We start from the raw sequence: 17,794 nt of genomic DNA, 5'->3' as shown, positions 1-17,794 counted from the left end.
CCAGCATAAAGAAAAAGGCAGTAGAAACTGTTCATTCTGATTACACTGGACTTAATACTAAAGTATCTCCTGCCAGACAGTATTGAGAAATGTATCGATAGATTAATGACTCATTTGGGTGTATCTTTTTTGTCACACAAAGAGCAAATAAAATAATTTTAAAAATTAATGATTTTATGACGGATTCCTTAATTTTTAATCAATATTTACACAAGCTTACAGGACATACATGTATTAAAAGAAGGTTTATGGTCAGGTTGTTTTTTGTTATTGTGATAAATGAAGACATTACCTACAATCATCATGTTCCACTCTCAGACTTCTCACATCTGTCATTCTATAACACATGATGAAACATTATATATTTTAATTCATCCAGAGCTGAACTGTACATTAGACAAGTCCTAATGTGGAAGTATTACTCACTAAACCAGTGGTGGGTGCAGATCAGCCATGAGGGCCTATCGACCAACTGTCTGTCACTTCCTCTTCTGTCTCCATGTACACAAAACACATGGTAGAACATTAACCAGTGTCTTCATTGGTGTGTCCGTGTGCACACACAGGTATATGTAATCCTGCATTAATGGCTCCGTGTGTGTGTTTGCATGCAGTCACAAGTGTGTGTTTCTGTGTGTGCTCCTGCCATGTTATAACTGGCTGCAGTAAAAGTGAAGCAGTGACTCAGAGAGACAGGCAGGGTGGGGTGGGGGGGGTATAAAGGCTCAACTGTTATCTCAACCATCCTAAGAAACAGGACAGGTGAGGCGGACAGGCTCATTCGGGAGATTCAGTAGAGTGGACAGAGCTTTTTTGAAGAAACAGCTTAAGAGGTGTAAGGAAAATTGTCAGGAGGTGTTGGGAAGCTGCAGTTGAGGATCAATATAAAGCCAACAGGTGGAGTGTTATTCTCACCTAACCGACGTGGAGACTGGACCAGATTTAAGTCTAAACTCAGACATCCTTGCTTTTGTCAGTTTTTATATCATTCAACGGAAAGATCAATCTAAGTGGAGGTTTTGAAGCCCACAAAATACTTTTAAAACCCAAGGAGTTGTTACTAGTAGAGAAGGTTGAAACATCAGTGTCAGAATGTGTTCAGGCGGCTTTGCCAAGTGTCTGGGGATCAGTCTGATGCCTCTGGCGATTGTGTCTGTGCTGTGTAACATCCTGCTGTTCTTCCCCGGGGGACAGTCCGTAGACAGCGAACACATCACAGAGCAAGTCTGGTACTTTGGAGGCATCCTGGGATCTGGAGTGCTGGTAAGTATGTTAAAATTACAACACTGACAGTAATAGCTGGTAAAATGCACTGTGCCACTATCAGCTCACGTTTATCTAGTAGAAGATGCACACTGCGCAATATCTGCTGCTTTTCATCATCATTACTGAAGACAGCTTTTATGGATTATTCTGATGCTATAGTTTCTCAAATTGTATATGTTGCCACTATAGCACATGATATGTAGGGCATTGTGGCATCACGATGACATCCATTATAAATAACACACATTATGTCTTCGATTTATCCATTAATCCTACAAAATGTCAGAAAATAGCAAAACAATCCAAAGGTAATGTCAGATTGGTTGTTTTGTCTGAACAATCCAGAACCTAAATATTCAGTACGCTATCAGAAAAGATTCTCCCATTAAAGAAGCTGTAATTGAGGAAATGTTAGCGTTTTTGCCTGATATTAATTATATTATATATAATAAATGAATCAATAATTGTTTCAGCTCTAAAATGTATACACACAATTCACACCTGTAGGAGGTAATGATCTTGTACGGTCGAGCTAGTTCACATTATAAATATTGGAAATGCAACAAAACATTATCATAGAAATGCTTCTTAAAGAACATATGAATTAAGCCGTTATGTTCAGAATTATAGATGTTATTTTAGCATCTTTTAAATTATTCTCATGGAAAAATGTGTAACTCCTGTTGAAAGTTGCTGCCACTTTAACAAATGGCCCTATTGAGGTACCAGTTACATAATACCTTAATGATTATCGTGGGACATTAGGCAGTTCAATTTCCACTGCAAACAGAAGAGGAACAAATAATTAATCATCTGCTCAACTGTTTGTGCCATATTTGTTTGTGTGTGTTTGAACTTGGGGTGTGTTTGGGCGGCAGATGATCTTCCCAGCTCTGGTCTTCCTTGGTCTGAAGAACAATGACTGCTGCGGTTGCTGTGGCAACGAAAGCTGTGGGCGGAGATTTGCGGTGAGAAGATGTTTCACTGTTTAACTTGTCCCCATAATGAAATAATTATTCATAGCTGTGGCTTTCAAAGGGTCCAAGGACAGGAACGTTAGAATGGGTCCCAAAGTGATTATACAGAAGCAAAAATCTAATGTTAGACAAGTATTTAGTCAGGCTCAATAAAACATTGAGGATTAGAAGTTAATATAAACAAGATGGTTTAAAGGCTTAACAATTGTTGCATGCACAATTCCAAGACGGTATAATTGAAGCAGATTAATGGTACTCAATCTTTCATTTTATTATTTATACATGTGTTTTTCCTCCGGTAACATGTCGAAATGTCTTCAGTGAAAAAGGGCCTATTGAACCAGCTTGTTGCTCATGTAGATCAGGCTGTGTAGTGGTCATGTGACACCTAAAGACACCCAAAGAGTGTTTTTCTGCTTGTGTGCAGGCAGTCAGCCAGAGAGCAACATCTGTGCAGGAAGAAGAATTTGCATTTTCCCCAAATGTGTTGTGTAAACATCTTTAATTGGAGTGAAAGGACTTCTGTGTTTTGGCAGCTCATTGTTTTGGATATTTACCACCTAAAACATATTGCAAATGGCAATTAGGTACTTTTTTTAAGTCCTTGCAATTAATTAGTGTTTTATTTGAAGAAATCTGGGTGGAGTGAGTAATAAAATATAAATTACACATAAGAATTTAAGTTAAGTTACGGTTTGTTTTTCTTTTTTTATTACTGTGAAGGATTTTTGTCTTTATATTACATATTAAGTATTATTAAGTTACTTTATTAAGTATATACTGAGCATCAAATGTGAAAAACGCAACGTTTCTATTCTATTCCTTCTTAGTTTTTTCTACTGGGGTAAAAATAAGTTGTTTTTTTTAAATGATGAGGCTTATGAGTAGCCTAACAAAGAATAAATAAATAAAACACAGAGGATCGAACATTAAAACGGCAGTAACTTTTAAATAAAAATGATCCTGAAAATGAAATTGAGTCTCATCCCACCTCATCCAAAGGTTCTACTGTATGTCACCAGTCTAAAGTCTAATCACTCTGAGCATATAAAACAAACTCAATGATACTATGTACACACATTGTATAATTTACACAGCAATAAATGCCAAAAACACACACACAGACAAATTGATGTGATTTCGATCACTGTAACAAGTAATTCCTCCGATGGGAGTTTCACATGACTTTATCACACAGAACCAGTATTGTTCTGGTCCAGACACACATACTGATCGATACTTCAGGAATGTGTAGGTGTGTGTGTGTGTGGAGGTCCAGGAAAGAATCAGCAAACAAAAGTCTGTCAGATTACAGCACACACACAAACACACACACACACACAGCATCATCTCAGTAGCTCTGTGTTGGCCGTGCCCTGACCCTCAGCCAGTCCTCTGCACACTGAGAGAATAACTTCATTGTTGTCAAGTTCAAAGCAAGATTGTTAAAGGTGTTGATTCCCAATAAGAGTAACTGTTCTCTCCTCTATTTCTCTCTCTCTTTAGATGCTGAGTTCCATAATTTTTGCAGCTGTGGGGGTTCTGGGGGCCGGTTACTCAGTTATAGTTTCTGCTGTAGGCATAAACCACGGACCTGAGTGTGTGACTGCTCTTAACGGCACAGAAAAGTTGTGGACCACTCCCTTCTCAAATGGGTGAGACACAACTATATAAAGTATTGAAACACATCCTAAATGACCTGCTTGATCACCAATGCAAAGATGTACGGGGAATGTAGTTTCCTTCAGTGTCAGGGTTAGCTTTTTTTTTTGCATTTTCAGTAGCTTAGAAATAACTCCACGTATTTTCTCATTTGGATTTCACTTTACTTAATTAGTTTTTATTTAAGGAATAGTTTTTTCCTTTGTGGGAAATATGCTTATTTGCTGTATTAAGAGGGGTACAGCCAGCCTGGCTCTGTTTATAGTTAAAAAAATATGCTAAAGTCACTCCTAGGCAAGAAACAATCAGGCACATAACCCCTTGTATAACCCCAAAATTATATCTTCACTTCATTTCTGTTTTTGTACGGATTAAACAAATACAGATATAGAGATTTAATGTTTTAATTAGTGAGCTTTAAATATACTTGGTGGTGTATTTTTCAGCTTTAAACATTGCCACACTGTTTTCCCCTGCTTCTAGTCTTTATGGTAAACTAAGCTAATCGACTTCCAGCTTCCAGCTCTCTGCAAAAAACTAAACAAGCATCTTTTCTGAAAGGTGCAGTGTGTAACATTTCAGAGGATCTATTGGCAGACATGGAATATAATATTCATAGGTATATTTTCATTAGCCTTTATTCACCTGAATATAGGAATCGTCGTTGTTTTATTACCTTAGAATGAGCTGCCATGTTTCGAAAGTAGCCAACCACAAACTACTATTTCCAAAGTTAAGAAAATTTCACACTAAATATTTTAGTCTATTCAGCCAAACAAACAGAATTCAACTGACTGCTGTCGTATTGAAGAAGAGGCAGAAATCTGAGAGACTGATTTCTTTTGTAATTTATGTGAACCAACTCTCTAAACTGGGCATTTTAACATCCCTTGACTGCATTGTATCTCATGTTAAGATGTTTTATTGGTGCTACCTTTGCTGCACAGTGACTGTAAACCAGTGTGCTCACTTATCACCGGTTTAAAGTAAAAACCTGTCTCTTTTTCACCCTCCTTTTCTAGTGACTACCTGTCCAACAAATCTCTCTGGACAGTTTGTAAAGAGCCCACTAACATTGTGTCCTGGCATCTCGGTCTGTTCTCTACGCTGCTGGTCATTGGTTTAATCCAGATGGCACTGTGTGCTGTGCAGGTGGTGAACGGCCTGCTGGGAGCTCTGTGTGGGGACTGCTGTGGCTGCTGTGGAGGGGTTAGTATAGTCTGAGATGAGTTCACTTTAGTCTGTTTATGAAAATATTATTATTATAAACAGTATTAATTATGATGTTTTACATATTAATAGTTTATTTATGTATCTGTAAAACTGTAGCAGTAGTCCATTAAGTTACCTAAAAGTACTAAAATCGCAGACACACACAAAAAAAAGATATTGCTGGGAGATAATAGATTTTTTAATATTGTGACACAATTTTTCTGCTGGGAGTTAGCTGACAATAACTCATTAACAGGGATCCAGTGAATTATGTAACTGCTTTTAGCTTTGGGATTGGTGTTAGTAAACAGAGAAGGATTCCATGTTCAAAGTAAAACACATGAAGATGTTGATAATATTTGTCTTTCAGAGCAATGAAGCCTCCTGAGCACTTCCTGCGAGAGTCTGAAGATTGGCTGTTCCCTGTATTTCTTCTGAGGATGACAGTTGCTTCTTTGCTTCATGCCTTTGCGATACGAGCTCATTGATTACATTGTGTAATAACAATGGTGAAATGACAGAGCTCCAATTTTAAGGGTTTCCCATTTACTCTCTAGCAAACACTTACACAATATATAACTTATATAACTAAATATATAACTCGATATTCTCATTAATAAATCGAAATGTGTCTCTGCAGCCATTTTTTGGCTCTATTTCCAACACTAACTACTGTAGTTAATTATTTTCCTCCTGCTATATTTTTGTATCTGTTTTTTTTCCACTTACCAGAGGTAGTGAGTAAATATCCTATTTTTTATATATGTATAAAAAGCAGATGGGTTGCTTTAAATATTGTTTTTGTTCTTATCCAGTGAGACTTAAATAAACAAACCTGTTCATATAAGATATTTCTGTTGCATGACTGCCCCCTGTTGGGCATTTTGGTGTTGTAATCATGAGCCTGATGAGTGTACACCATCAATACAATTTATATCTTAAATCTTGTTATCAATGGTCATATGATATTCTTTTGCCAAATTACTCACTGTAGTAATTGTCACTGAGCTTTTTTAAAACTTTTAAACACACTTTCAGAACATAGACCTTAACTTGTCTGATGTGTTATTACAGTATATCTTTCTACAAGTCTGTGAATTACTGATATATATATATATATACTGAGATACTGTTTAATTGATTATTAAAGAATTAGTTATATTTCAAAGAGGTCCTGTGTGGTGTTCTTTGACATCTTTAATCATGTCATGTGGCCTTCTGTCATATATCTGATCCAAAAAGATTATAAAGGACATTTCTCCACCAAAGTTTCACTTATATCAGTAAATTAAACACTTTATTTTACGGTTCAACATTTTCCCTAGATGATTCATGAAACATAATTATATAATCTGGTACTAATTACAGGGAAATCAGAGACTGTGTAGTTTATTTGAGTCAGTGTAGTTTAGTTGACGATTTCTGAAGGGGTTTCCGGGGGGAAACTGCCCTGTGTATAAAAAACCTGCAGAAAAGACAAATACATTTACAAATTAAATTTATATTCTTTTATTTCATGATGAACTAATAAAACCCTAACAAAGTTTTCAGGTATTTAAATAGCGATTGAATTAAATCATCCTATTATATTAATCCATTTTTTATTTATATTTACATGTATTTGTTATATATATTATTTGTTTTTAATGAATTAATTAAGTGAATTTGATGGATTGATACGTCACAGACTGAACGATGCGATCGGTAATCAGTCCTGCTAATCGATGACCGTCTTCAGTGATCTTAGCCACAAAAAAAAAAAATACAATATAAAAAAATAAATAAGAACAACGCGTACTTAGTTTAAAATTAGCACCATGCACGTCTACGTTTGTAGAAAGTTAATTTGTCGAGTTATTTGTATTTATTTGCCCAGCTGTATTCTAGTGGAACTGTAGTTGAAGGACTTTGGTGAACACGGAAGGAATAGAGCGCGAAACAACGTGTTTGACCCCTGAGGATAAATAACAAGACTAAAGTATGAGATCTTCAACCTGAAACAGAGGTAATATTAGTGTGTGTGTGTCACAGGATTATAGTTTTATATATTTGATAAGGTTGTGGGACGTTGTTATTCTGTCTGAGTCTGTTCTGGAGGTTTGCTGCACTTTCTTTGATAAAGGTAAAATGTGTGCGGACAAAAACAGCATTTGAAAGTGTTTCTGGGGTAATTCACTGTCCTTTTTCTGTCCTCCACATACAAGAAAACATGTTTGTTTTGGTACAGAGTCCAACACAGTTCACATCTTCATCATTTGAATAGTTTTTTTCAGTTAAACTCACAGTATTGTGTTTTTATCATGTCATGCAGCCCTGTTGTCTTTTATGTTCTTTTTATATTAATTTCAGAGCTGGAATGATTAACAGATTAATTGATTATTTGATACACAGAAAATCTTCTTAAACTGCAGCACTTTTCATTAATAAAAATCTCTAAATCTCTTTTGGCAGTAAACTGAATATTATTTTGTTTTTAACTGTTGGTCAACTTAGACTTTGGGAAACCGACAATTTATAAACCAAATGATTGATTGATAAATTAGGAAAATAATAGTTAGTTGCAGCCTTAATCCATTTTACATTTTATTCATATTCAAATGCGCTTTTCTTGTCAATTAGCCTTTATTGTGTGTGTTTTGTCTAACCTGATCTCTGTTTTACTTTCTTCATCAGATGCTCTCTGTTATTTTTAGAAGAAGCGCCTTTGCAGCCCACAAGGTAACGACTATTTTTAATTTCCTTTATTTACAATTACTTTGAAACTAAGACGTGTTTAGGTTTTAACATGAATGTCTCTTTAGGTGTTGCATTGGGCTGGTCCTCCACAAAGATGCTGGACATCAGCCCTGACCAGAGCTACAACAGCACGGCCGTTCTCAGAAAGGAACAATGGACAAGTGAAACCTCCTGCTGGCCTCGGGTTCGGGAGGTTTGAGCTCTTCCAGAGGACCCAGACTCAAGCAGCTCCTTTCTTGCGGAGGAACCAACACTTCCACTCTTCTGCTGCGAGGCTGAAGAAGCGAGCTCGGCCTGAACCTCCTCCCAGAGAGCTGGATCTGCTACGCTATGACATGAAGGACTTGTGGAAAGGTCCCAAACCTGCCCTGTACCTGGGGTTTGCAGGGCTGATCCCCTTCGTCACCCCTACTCTGTTCATGGCTGTGACTGAGAGCTACTGTCCGGAGTTGGCCTATGCTCAGTTAGCTTATGGTGCCGCCATTGTTTCCTTCCTGGGTGGAGTTCGCTGGGGATTCGCTCTTCCTGAGAGCAGCCCAGCTAAACCTGACTGGATAAACCTGGCCAACAGCGTGGTTCCCTCCCTGTTGGCCTGCGTGACCATGCTGATGAGCAACAACATTGCTTCTGCGGTCACCATGGTTATCATGGCTCTGGGAATCGCACTGCATTATGATCTGGCTCTGCTGCCCACGTACCCCAGCTGGTTCAAAGCCCTGCGCGCCGTCCTCACCACTGTGGCGTTTTTTTCTTTCCTTGGTACTCTGATACTCAAGGAAATGTATCCAGAAAAGAAGATATTCATGGATTAAATAGTATTTAAATATTTGAAACTATAAAGCCACCATGTTTTTTATTTGTGTGTGTATTTCACACTTTAAGGTTTTTGTGTCGCCTTTGTAAAATCAGAACAGAATTAACATCTAGTGTGCTTCATTTCTCCTAATCAGGGCGCAATCAAAGCTGCCCAAATAAGAAATGTTCAGATGCCTCACATCAAAAGAACAGAACAAAATAAACTAAAATGTGGAACAAGATTAATGCACCTTTGTCATTCAACACACTGTTGTTTTTCTTTTGGCTGTTTTTTTTTTTATAGTCACAATTTACCAGAACCTAAAATTGTCTGACCAACAGTTAGGAAACCCAGAGGAGGCAACACTTTTGAGAAGCTCTAACCAGTAAATGTTCTGCATTTTTGCCTGACTTCAGTGCTTATTTAAACATTTTGAGTAATTCAGCCAGAGATGTGGAAAGCATGTTTCTTTCAGTCTCTTCGTTAGTGCAATGCTACAAATTAGCAGAGCCTCTCTTCCTGTGTCCTTTTTTTTTTTACGTGGCCAGGATCAGCTGCTAAAAGTCAGAAGCATTACACCATCGCTGGGCAAAAGGTATTACATAAGATGTAAAGCTGGAGTATCTGTTCTTAAAGCCTCAGGGGAACAAATGCACACCATCAAATGGCCACAACACACACGGCTCGACTGAACGCCTGTGCCTCGGTTGTTGAACCAAGAAATACATCAGGTTTTACAGTCAAGTTTTCAGATTTAAGAGGATTGAGATCGGCAACTGGCCCTCATTATGTGCGTTGATTTGTTGTGCACAAACTCAAATATATTCATTAAAATCATTTCAATCGTAGAACACTGAAAATAAATGCAGTCAAAACATCTCACATTTGTATTCAAATGCTTTTATTAATGTAAACACCAGCATCTAATTGACCAAATATTGGAAAGAAAGGCAAAACATTAAGGGTGAAAAGTCCACAGATATCTGAGAAAAAGCACATAAGGCACGTTACTCCCCTGTTCACCAAACTCACTGAAAAAGGTGCAATAATGACATCCTGTGTAAAAAGGAGACATTTGTGGAGCCAACATAACGGGTGAAATCCGTGGCTCATTCATAACAACACGTGAGTCACCGAAGAGTAAATACAGTATTGCACTTCAAAAGTTTCCTCAGATTTCTAAGTGAGACAGCTCGCCGCTCACAAGGGACATCTGACACAATATTTTAAAGAAACTATATAAAAGCTGGACGAGTGTCTGTAAATGAATGGAAGGATGTGAATTCTCAGCTATTTTTTGGATTCGTGCAATAAGGTGCCTTATTAGAGGAACATGTGACTTATTTCTGGTGCAAATGACTCTTATAAAAACATACATTTCTACCCAAAGGAACAATTCAACAAAACAAAAACAAAAATCAATTCTTATCCAACTTCTTGGGTCATTATCTTGGGTTGATTACACTGAAAGTCAGTAGACCCAAACTGGGCCCTGAGTGTACATAAATCTGTGGGTTCATCCTAAACGCAGGTTGGACAAACAACATACATTTGGAAACACTGTAGAAGTCGGAATAATCATTGTCAGCCCCGTGTGAGCATTGCAGGATGTTGTAAACAATTAGTTTTTTTATAAAGACTTTAGCCAAAGTCCTGCAAATCACTTAAAAAACCTCTACAGTGGCTCCATCTGCCGCAGTTTGAGCCCAGACTTAGGTGACCTACAGGTAAACAAGTTCTTTACACAACAGTTTGAAATAATAATGCAAAATGCTTATACTCTCACGGACACACACACACCCGAGAAACCTGCTGCCTACTTTTGAATACCCAAGCCAGACCGCATGTACTCGTACACCACGTAGCTGATGCTGACGGCCGGGATGACCTTCATGAAATTGGGCAGGATGCCACGGTAAAGTCCAAAGAAGCCCTCCTTCTCCAGAATCTTCTTCACCATCAGGTTCATGGGCAGCTGTTCTGAGCCCGCGACAGAAGCTGAGAAAAGGGAAAAAAAAGAAAGTGAGCAAAAGAGAAACCGCTGGATTCTTGACAAAGGGAGATATATCAGTGTCAGGGAATAACGTCAATGCTTTAATTCCATATCAAAACATTTGTCCTTGAGTAAACGCCCAGGCAATGCCAAAGGTTCTCTCCATATATATTTGTCCCCATTTAATAATCACAATCAATCATTTTTCTCAAAGTTTATGAGCTATCTTTGAACCCATAATGCGAGCAGTAATGAAACACACCCAGACTGTTGTCACAAACACCATCACAAGACTATTTATGAGCCTTTTGGATTAAACATGCAATGACTGGTTTTGGCCACTTGGGGGCAGCAGAAACAAGCTGTAAAATGTATCACCTAATAAAGTTAAACTGCTACCTGTGTATCAGTCCAGCAGATACAGAGCAACAGTAGCAGGTATTTAGAGACATGAGTTGGGTCCCCTAAGGAATCTATGTCCAATATTCACTCTCCTTTTGTTTTTTGTCTCCAGTAACTCCTGTGTAAAATATCTCTCTTTAGCTGCTAAATGCTTCATTATGTTTAATGGCTATTTTGTTTGACTGTGGTTTGGTGCTGGGAAGGTAGTATACACGCTTTTTTTTTTTTTTTGCTGAAACAGTAGCTTGGCAGCGGTGAAACAGAGAAAATAGAAGTGCAGATGAGAGTGAACCAAAACAGCTGAAAGACGCAACAAGGTAGACATTTTCTGTCACATATAAGTAGTTCTGTAATCCATTGTTAATATAAAAACTATTAATTATAGCTGCTTTAACATAATGTTTACTCAATCTTTGCTTTAGCTACAGTATGTGCTTTTCACTGGTTATTCCTCTACCAGTATGTAATATTCACCACTCAGTTGATTTAATTCTTTCTATATTTTTTATTTAATTCTGAAGAAACTCATCCAACAGCTGTTAAAGAAATTAAATGATTCCCTACGCTGTGTGTAAATCCCTCCAGATAAGATCATGGCAACACTTGGCATATGCCAACAGTGCTTAATAAAAAGTTGCTAGAATTTTGAATGAGGTTTGGTTCTTTGTACCTTGTGCCTGCATCCTGGTGCGAATCAGAGCCAGAGGGTAGCTGGCCAGCTGGCCACACGTGCTGGATATGGTGCCACAGCCAAGCAGCACCAGAATGCCGGGATTGGCTGTGTCTTTGGCGTAGCGGGACAACCAGTAGTTCTTCAAGCTCTGGTGAGGACAGGGAAGTGTTTGTGTGTGAGATGATGTTGCATATGGAAGAAGAGTTTTTCCATGTGAGAATGATTTATCATCACGTACCTCGTACACTGCCAGATCTATGCCAGCGTAGGGGATGATGCCCAGAATATTGGGGATGTAGCCCTTGTAAAATGCCTTCACTCCCTCCTTCTTCAGGATTTTCTTGGCACAGTCAAACATTCCTGAGTACTGACCAGTCTTCCTCAGGGTCAGGCGGGTTTTCATCACCTGCAAGGATGAATATTATCAGTGAGGCTGTTCTTTAGCAGAACAATTTGTTAATGTGTTTTGTCATTATTCCACTATGTCATTACCTGAACGTTCACTTTAAATGCTTCCATACCACACATGTATTCATTCATCACAGTATCACACCCAAGTTTTGTTAGGCTTGGTCCTGTAGTTCTTATGATGTTCATTTAGGGGCTTTAGGTTTCTATCCTCAACGTTTCACATATGTTAAATAATAGTGATAAATGACAGTGAAAATGCATGTGTTTCCACTATGTTATCGGTTAATGTCTAGATAAATTTCTCGATAGTTGTTTGGTCAATAAAATGAAGAAAATGTTGATCACAATGTGACGTCCTCAAATGTTTTGTTTTGTCTGCAACTCAAAGATATTCAGTTTTCTGTCATAGAGGACTAACAAAACCAGAAAATATTCACATTTGAGAAGCAGAAATCGTTAAAGATTAATTTAATAGTTAACAACTAATTTATTAATCAACTATTCATTGTAGCTCTACTTATTACTTAACCTTCAAGTCTGCCTTACCTTCCTTAAAGTGCTCTAAATTTTCAGTTTGGACTGAAATGCACAGGATTTGGTCTTATTTAGGATGAAAATTATGAGATAACTATCATCATTAAAAGTATATGAAGATAAATTTTCTCTAATCTGATGCTGCTATTCAAACTGAGATACTAAACAAACCATAAACATAGTGTAAATACACCTGTAAATTCCTCCACCTGTGCTTACCTCCATGGGGTAGATGGCAGTTTGTGCTGTGGCTCCAGCCAGCGATCCAGCCATGAACCTCTCATGGGTCTTGACCTTCCCTGGTTCACTGGACAGCAGCTTCTTATACTAGTAAAACACAGTGACAAGAGAGCATCGCATCAATACTCAATCACTATTTAGGGTAATCATGTTGCAGAGTTATAGTGTATGAATGTTTCCAGAGCCTGAGGTGTATACTGTTAGCAGTTAAAAGGAAGTAAAATAGATTTACCTGCTCATAGGCCATAAATTTAATGGCAGTCTCGGGAGCAATCTTCAGTACATTGATACCGTTTCCTCTCCACAGAGACATCAAGCCTCCTTCTTTTAACATTTGCTTAAAACCACCAACCAGGCTGATTTTGTTGCTCTTGGAGGAATGCACCTGTAAATGAAAAAAACACCTTGCAGTTGTAAGCCTGACTTTAAAAGGTGAATACATTCGTAGAGTATCAAAGGCAGCAGGTAGAATACATAAAATACATTTAAGAACAGGTTAATCACCTAAATCCGACAGAGGGGATGTGACAGACAACCAACAGAAAGAACATTTTAACACACCTGCATGAACACCTTCATCCTGTCTAGCGGGGCGGTTCCTGTACGGGACACGGCGCCTGCCATGGCCCCTGCTGACAGCTGCTTCCACCACAGACCGGTCGTCTTCTCCTCATCTGTGAACTCATCTGGGATGGCGAGGCTGTCACCAATGTCCAGCACCTACAACACCACACAGTATAAATAAATCACAGTCATTTTAAACACTATGTAAACTTTTCTAGCTAAAACAAAGTTACATAACTTCTCAGGGCTGTGTAGACTCACACTGATATGTGCTTATTTATAGCCAGGTAAAAGCAGGTTCTTCAAGGGCTGCTAAAATAGATATGTGTGAATTTGAAACAGTCACTTTCACTAGAACTTGTTTATTGTTTCAAACGTAATTTCAAAAACGCATGGAAACCTGCTTTTGAGGTTAATGTATGTTAATCACGCAGCTTCACAACCACACACGATTCACAGCTTCGCCTTGAGCTTAATGACGAAACGCTATGACCTTCTCTAAAATCTTACATAACTACAGCTTCATGTGGTGAGATCGAGAAGAGGCGAGATAAATAACTGTGGACAAATTACCATGTGATTAGAAGACTTATATTATTGATATTAGTGATTAACTAATAGTACACAACAAAAGCATCTGTAGATGTTCTGTTTAACTGAGTCTTTAAATCTAATGTGATTTTGTGGCTGTTATTATTTATGGTAAACCTACCAATTGTTATCTCACAATACCCTTTACAGTGTAGTTTCATTCAATGCAACTATACATTATAACTTTATAAGCAGCTGTATTATAGTGTATCAGAACAGCTCAGGTGATGGTGTTGAGGGACAAAAAATGCTGCACAAACTAGAGTTCTTCCAAAACCTGTCTGTGCATTGTGACTATAATCCAATAATGGATCTTTGAAGGCAATAGTGACATCAACATTTGAGAGATTTAACAATCCAATAAACACAAAAATACATATATGATAAGGAACCCTCAGATTTGTGTGATGAAATTATTTCTGATCGAGACATTTTACAGGTGAGAAACAAACCTGTAAGCACTTTCTAGTGGACAAATTACGTAATGGCAACACTGTTTCTCAATTACAGTAAACATATGTTATATAAGTATGAGCCGACATACTTTATATGCCAATAGTAGTATCTGTCATATGCTAAAAATATCAACCACACTGATCAATCAGGTTCTTTTAGAAAGACACATAAACCAGGTTTTCATTCATGACCAGGTGACAACGTGGACTGAGAGGCTAAATACCCAAACCTACCACGTCCACCTCCACCTCATAGATCGCCCCGTCATCTTCAAAGTCGATGAAAAACCAGTTTCTCTGTTCTTGCTGCTGCTGCTGGGGCTGCAGCAGAGCCATGGCCATCTCAAGCCTTTGATAAAGGTGCTGATCCATTGCAATATAATATCAGTGCTGTTCAAGCTCCCCTGTAAACTCAAATTCTCAGACTGATCTGGATCCTTTACACGATTTTAATCAAGAGCCCAATCTAATGTCGAGGGTCTGCAGATCCAATCCAGCCTGCGGGGAGAATCACTGAATCCGGAGTGGCCAGTAACCATCGGCGTGAATACTGGAGAGGCTGGGAAGCTCTCACTGCCGTAGACGTTACCTCCAATACCTCATCTCAGCTACCTCATTCCTGCTGTACTGTTCTAGGCTCCCTTCCTCTCTGGTGGACCTGTCCCAATCCCAGTGACAAGCTAATCCTACTTTAGTTCGGACTGAAATTAGCTTATCTCTGCCTCAGATTAGCAGCCACAGGTTTATTTAAAATCTGAGGTTGTGCCAGTCAACAGAGAAAGCAAACGTCAGAGATTAGCCATTGACTAGAATTGGCTGTGTCTCAGGCATGCAAACACAACTATACTCTCTGTTAGCTGCAAAAGGTTTAGTAGTAAAATATGGATTCATAATTAAGACTACATTTCTAGATCTGGACCAGAAGGCTCTCAATTACAGTCACACAAAAATAAATTGACTTTAAGTAATATTGTTTTCTTGCCACAACCCCTTTTTCCAAGAGAAGGTGATCACGCTACAAACTCCTCATAGCCTCCTTCTCTCTTGCATGCTCTTTCTCCACCTCTCTCCCTCCTTTTCTTACGTCTTCTCTGGAAATGGAGTCGAACGAGTCTAATCTCTTGACGAAGATGTACTCATCTGTTGCCAGAGTCCTCGTCCAAATCCAGTGTCAACTGTCAACTCTCTTTCACAACTTTCCCCTTTAGTGTAATGGGTTCTTAAAGAGAAGTATGGGTCAGTCAAAGGACACTAAATGCAATGCAATGCAATGCAATGTTAATGGTTTTTCCCTCCATGTCTCTTCCATTTTATTTTGCAGCATGAAAACGACTCCACGCATTCTGCCCAAACACTTTATCTAGCAAGCTTTCAGCCATCTTTAAAAGCATACAATGATATGTTGCATGCATTTAAGTGTGGGGAAATCTTTACTATTTCTTACATTTTAATTAAAATGAAGTTTGTAAGTAGTGATTTATTTTTCTATGTGAGAGCATCCTCGACCTGCTCAAATTGGCCTTCGTACAAATCCAAAAATGACGAGTGTGTGAGAAATGCTTTCTTCATCACCTTGTTTTTAAGAGCTGTAATTATAGGTCTGTTAATTGTGGAGAACATGTGATTGCAAAATGAACCGGCATGAGGGAATTTGGGACTCCAGGCGGCAAATATTGTACATGCTACTGTCTCTTACACAAGATACAAAACAAATATCCATGTGCCAGCAACATCCTTTTATGGTAACCTCATCAAACCAAAAGAGGCTTCAACAATCAGTGAGATATACTCTTCTTTAAAGTTTGGTCCACAGCAGTTTCGCATTAATATATATTCTTCACTCTCTGTCATTAACTGATCTTAAATTTCAATTAAAATCATTTGCAATATAACGAGTTGAACCTCGACTGTCTTGGCTCCATGCTTGGTTTTAAGTGGCAAATATTTTGGTCTGTGTTTTACGAGTGTATCACTCTGTTACCCAAAGAGGAATCCATCATTACGGCCTCTGTTCTCTTCCTCGCACACAGTATAGTTTCTGAGTCACGCCCTTCACTTACCGTGCTGTGCTTCCAGTAACGGATAATCTCCTGTAGGTTGGTGGCTGTGTTAAACAGGAAATGCTCCCTCCATTCATTCCAGTCCACAGTCATAGTGCCGTCCATATCTATACTGTAAAACAAGGACAGACAGAAGACTGATCATTTACAAGTTTTATGTCATTTTTATCTAATACCGAATAACTGGTGTCCACTTGTTGGCTCATATGGGCTAGAAATGACTTGTTATTTGCATTAAATGGAGTTTGCTGGACAATACATTTAATTTATCCAATAACAGGAATTATGAATGTTTTACTTAACAGAGTGTGCTAATTGTTCATTTTTGCCTTTTTTATAAGATAGTGTAAAAGAGAGCTGACAGGAACTGAGGGGAGAGAGAGATGTGGGATGACATGAAACATATTCAGCTGGACTCGAACTGGGAACTTTGTGATTACACGACCTCATGATTAAACTCTGGGCCAGCAGGACAAATGAATCCATTTTCAATAAACTAATTTTCTGAATCCTGAAAAGAAAATAAGAATGGCCAGTGACATGTAACTAGTTTAACCAATAAAGGCTTTAACTGGTTATACGTAACTAATCAGGATAAAAATAAAACTCAAGAAATGAAATATCAGCACTAATTTATATATTATTAAAAAAATTAGCATTCCATTTTTCATGATAAAAGTCACTATTTGTTCTGCAAACTTCACGTCAGCATCAGCAAGCTCTCCACCAAAGGAAATAGACTACTGGATTAAGAACAGTGCTGACACACATTCCAAATCCCATTCACTTTTTAGACCGATTAAGTTCCTCCTTACCTCTGCTCAGTCAGAGAGAGAGAGAGAGAGGGTGAGAGAGAGGAACAGGAGCATGCAGACAAGAATTAGGTCACAAGTCATGAAGACTGAAGTCATCCAAACCTCCACCAATTATAACAGTAAAAAAGGTTTTATATAAAGTCCAATTTCAGAATACATCAGGGCACAAAAATAGCATAACTGATATATTTCCGAGCAAATTTTTGTATATTTTGAAACAAATTTATAAAATAAGGAAATCACGTGTCTGCTCCACCTTTGGTCTTTCTCCTTGTGTGCCCTCAAGCTATGCCCACACTCGTAAATGATAGTCTGTGGTTCAAACAAATCTTCTGATTCACAGTCATCTGATTCACATCCTGCTTTACTTCTCTTTCTAGGTCTCACTGTCAAGCATGCTTCTGTAC

At 38.2% G+C, this 17,794-nt stretch overlaps 3 protein-coding genes across 4 annotated transcripts in view; 2 read left to right on the top strand and 1 right to left on the bottom strand.

Moving 5' to 3' along the window:
* Positions 1–762: 762 nt before the first annotated feature.
* On the top strand, positions 763–6,240 carry tm4sf4 (transmembrane 4 L six family member 4). 2 transcript variants are annotated; one of them, XM_035653748.1, is made up of 5 exons: positions 763–1,263; positions 2,145–2,234; positions 3,750–3,898; positions 4,928–5,114; positions 5,488–6,240. In XM_035653748.1, the coding sequence occupies exons 1-5, from the start codon at positions 1,093–1,095 to the stop codon at positions 5,503–5,505; spliced, it is 615 nt and encodes a 204-aa protein (XP_035509641.1). In that variant the 5' UTR covers positions 763–1,092; the 3' UTR covers positions 5,506–6,240. The 2 variants fall into 2 exon arrangements, with proteins under 2 accessions (XP_035509641.1, XP_035509642.1); XM_035653749.1 differs by lacking the exon at positions 5,488–6,240 and having other exon boundaries at positions 4,928–5,129.
* A 669-nt stretch (positions 6,241–6,909) lies between these two features.
* LOC118321758 (transmembrane protein 69-like) lies at positions 6,910–8,890 on the top strand. The gene is made up of 3 exons (XM_035653236.1): positions 6,910–7,122; positions 7,791–7,835; positions 7,919–8,890. The coding sequence occupies exons 2-3, from the start codon at positions 7,791–7,793 to the stop codon at positions 8,663–8,665; spliced, it is 792 nt and encodes a 263-aa protein (XP_035509129.1). The 5' UTR covers positions 6,910–7,122; the 3' UTR covers positions 8,666–8,890.
* Positions 8,891–9,533: 643 nt separating this feature from the next.
* slc25a24 (solute carrier family 25 member 24) overlaps positions 9,534–17,794 on the bottom strand; it is a 13,393-nt gene continuing 5,132 nt past the window's right edge. Inside the window, exons 4-10 of the mRNA XM_035653235.1 lie at positions 16,573–16,684; positions 13,464–13,622; positions 13,135–13,287; positions 12,882–12,989; positions 11,956–12,123; positions 11,715–11,865; positions 9,534–10,647 (exon numbers count right to left, since the gene is read on the bottom strand). Coding sequence (XP_035509128.1) covers positions 10,466–10,647; positions 11,715–11,865; positions 11,956–12,123; positions 12,882–12,989; positions 13,135–13,287; positions 13,464–13,622; positions 16,573–16,684 — 1,033 coding nt within the window. The 3' untranslated portion in view covers positions 9,534–10,465. The remainder of the gene's footprint in view (positions 10,648–11,714; positions 11,866–11,955; positions 12,124–12,881; positions 12,990–13,134; positions 13,288–13,463; positions 13,623–16,572; positions 16,685–17,794) is intronic.

The sequence above is a fragment of the Morone saxatilis genome, unplaced genomic scaffold (genome assembly GCF_004916995.1).
Source record: "Morone saxatilis isolate NCDOM2014 unplaced genomic scaffold, NCSU_SB_2.0 Contig12, whole genome shotgun sequence".
Classification (NCBI taxonomy): Eukaryota; Metazoa; Chordata; class Actinopteri; family Moronidae; genus Morone; species Morone saxatilis.
The sequence above is the reverse complement of the archived record's forward strand: the minus strand, read 5'-3'. Positions and strand labels throughout refer to the sequence as shown.

What these genes read in the sequence shown, in the direction of transcription:
- tm4sf4 (XM_035653748.1), top strand. Translation starts at nt 1,093, where the DNA reads ATGTGTTCAGGCGGCTTTGCCAAGTGTCTGGGGATCAGTCTGATGCCT. An exon ending in GCTGTGGGCGGAGATTTGCG is followed by an intron (nt 2,235 to 3,749) that starts GTGAGAAGATGT and finishes CTCTCTCTTTAG; the next exon opens with ATGCTGAGTTCCATAATTTT. An exon ending in ACCACTCCCTTCTCAAATGG is followed by an intron (nt 3,899 to 4,927) that starts GTGAGACACAAC and finishes CTCCTTTTCTAG; the next exon opens with TGACTACCTGTCCAACAAAT.
- LOC118321758 (XM_035653236.1), top strand. Translation starts at nt 7,791, where the DNA reads ATGCTCTCTGTTATTTTTAGAAGAAGCGCCTTTGCAGCCCACAAG. An exon ending in GCGCCTTTGCAGCCCACAAG is followed by an intron (nt 7,836 to 7,918) that starts GTAACGACTATT and finishes ATGTCTCTTTAG; the next exon opens with GTGTTGCATTGGGCTGGTCC.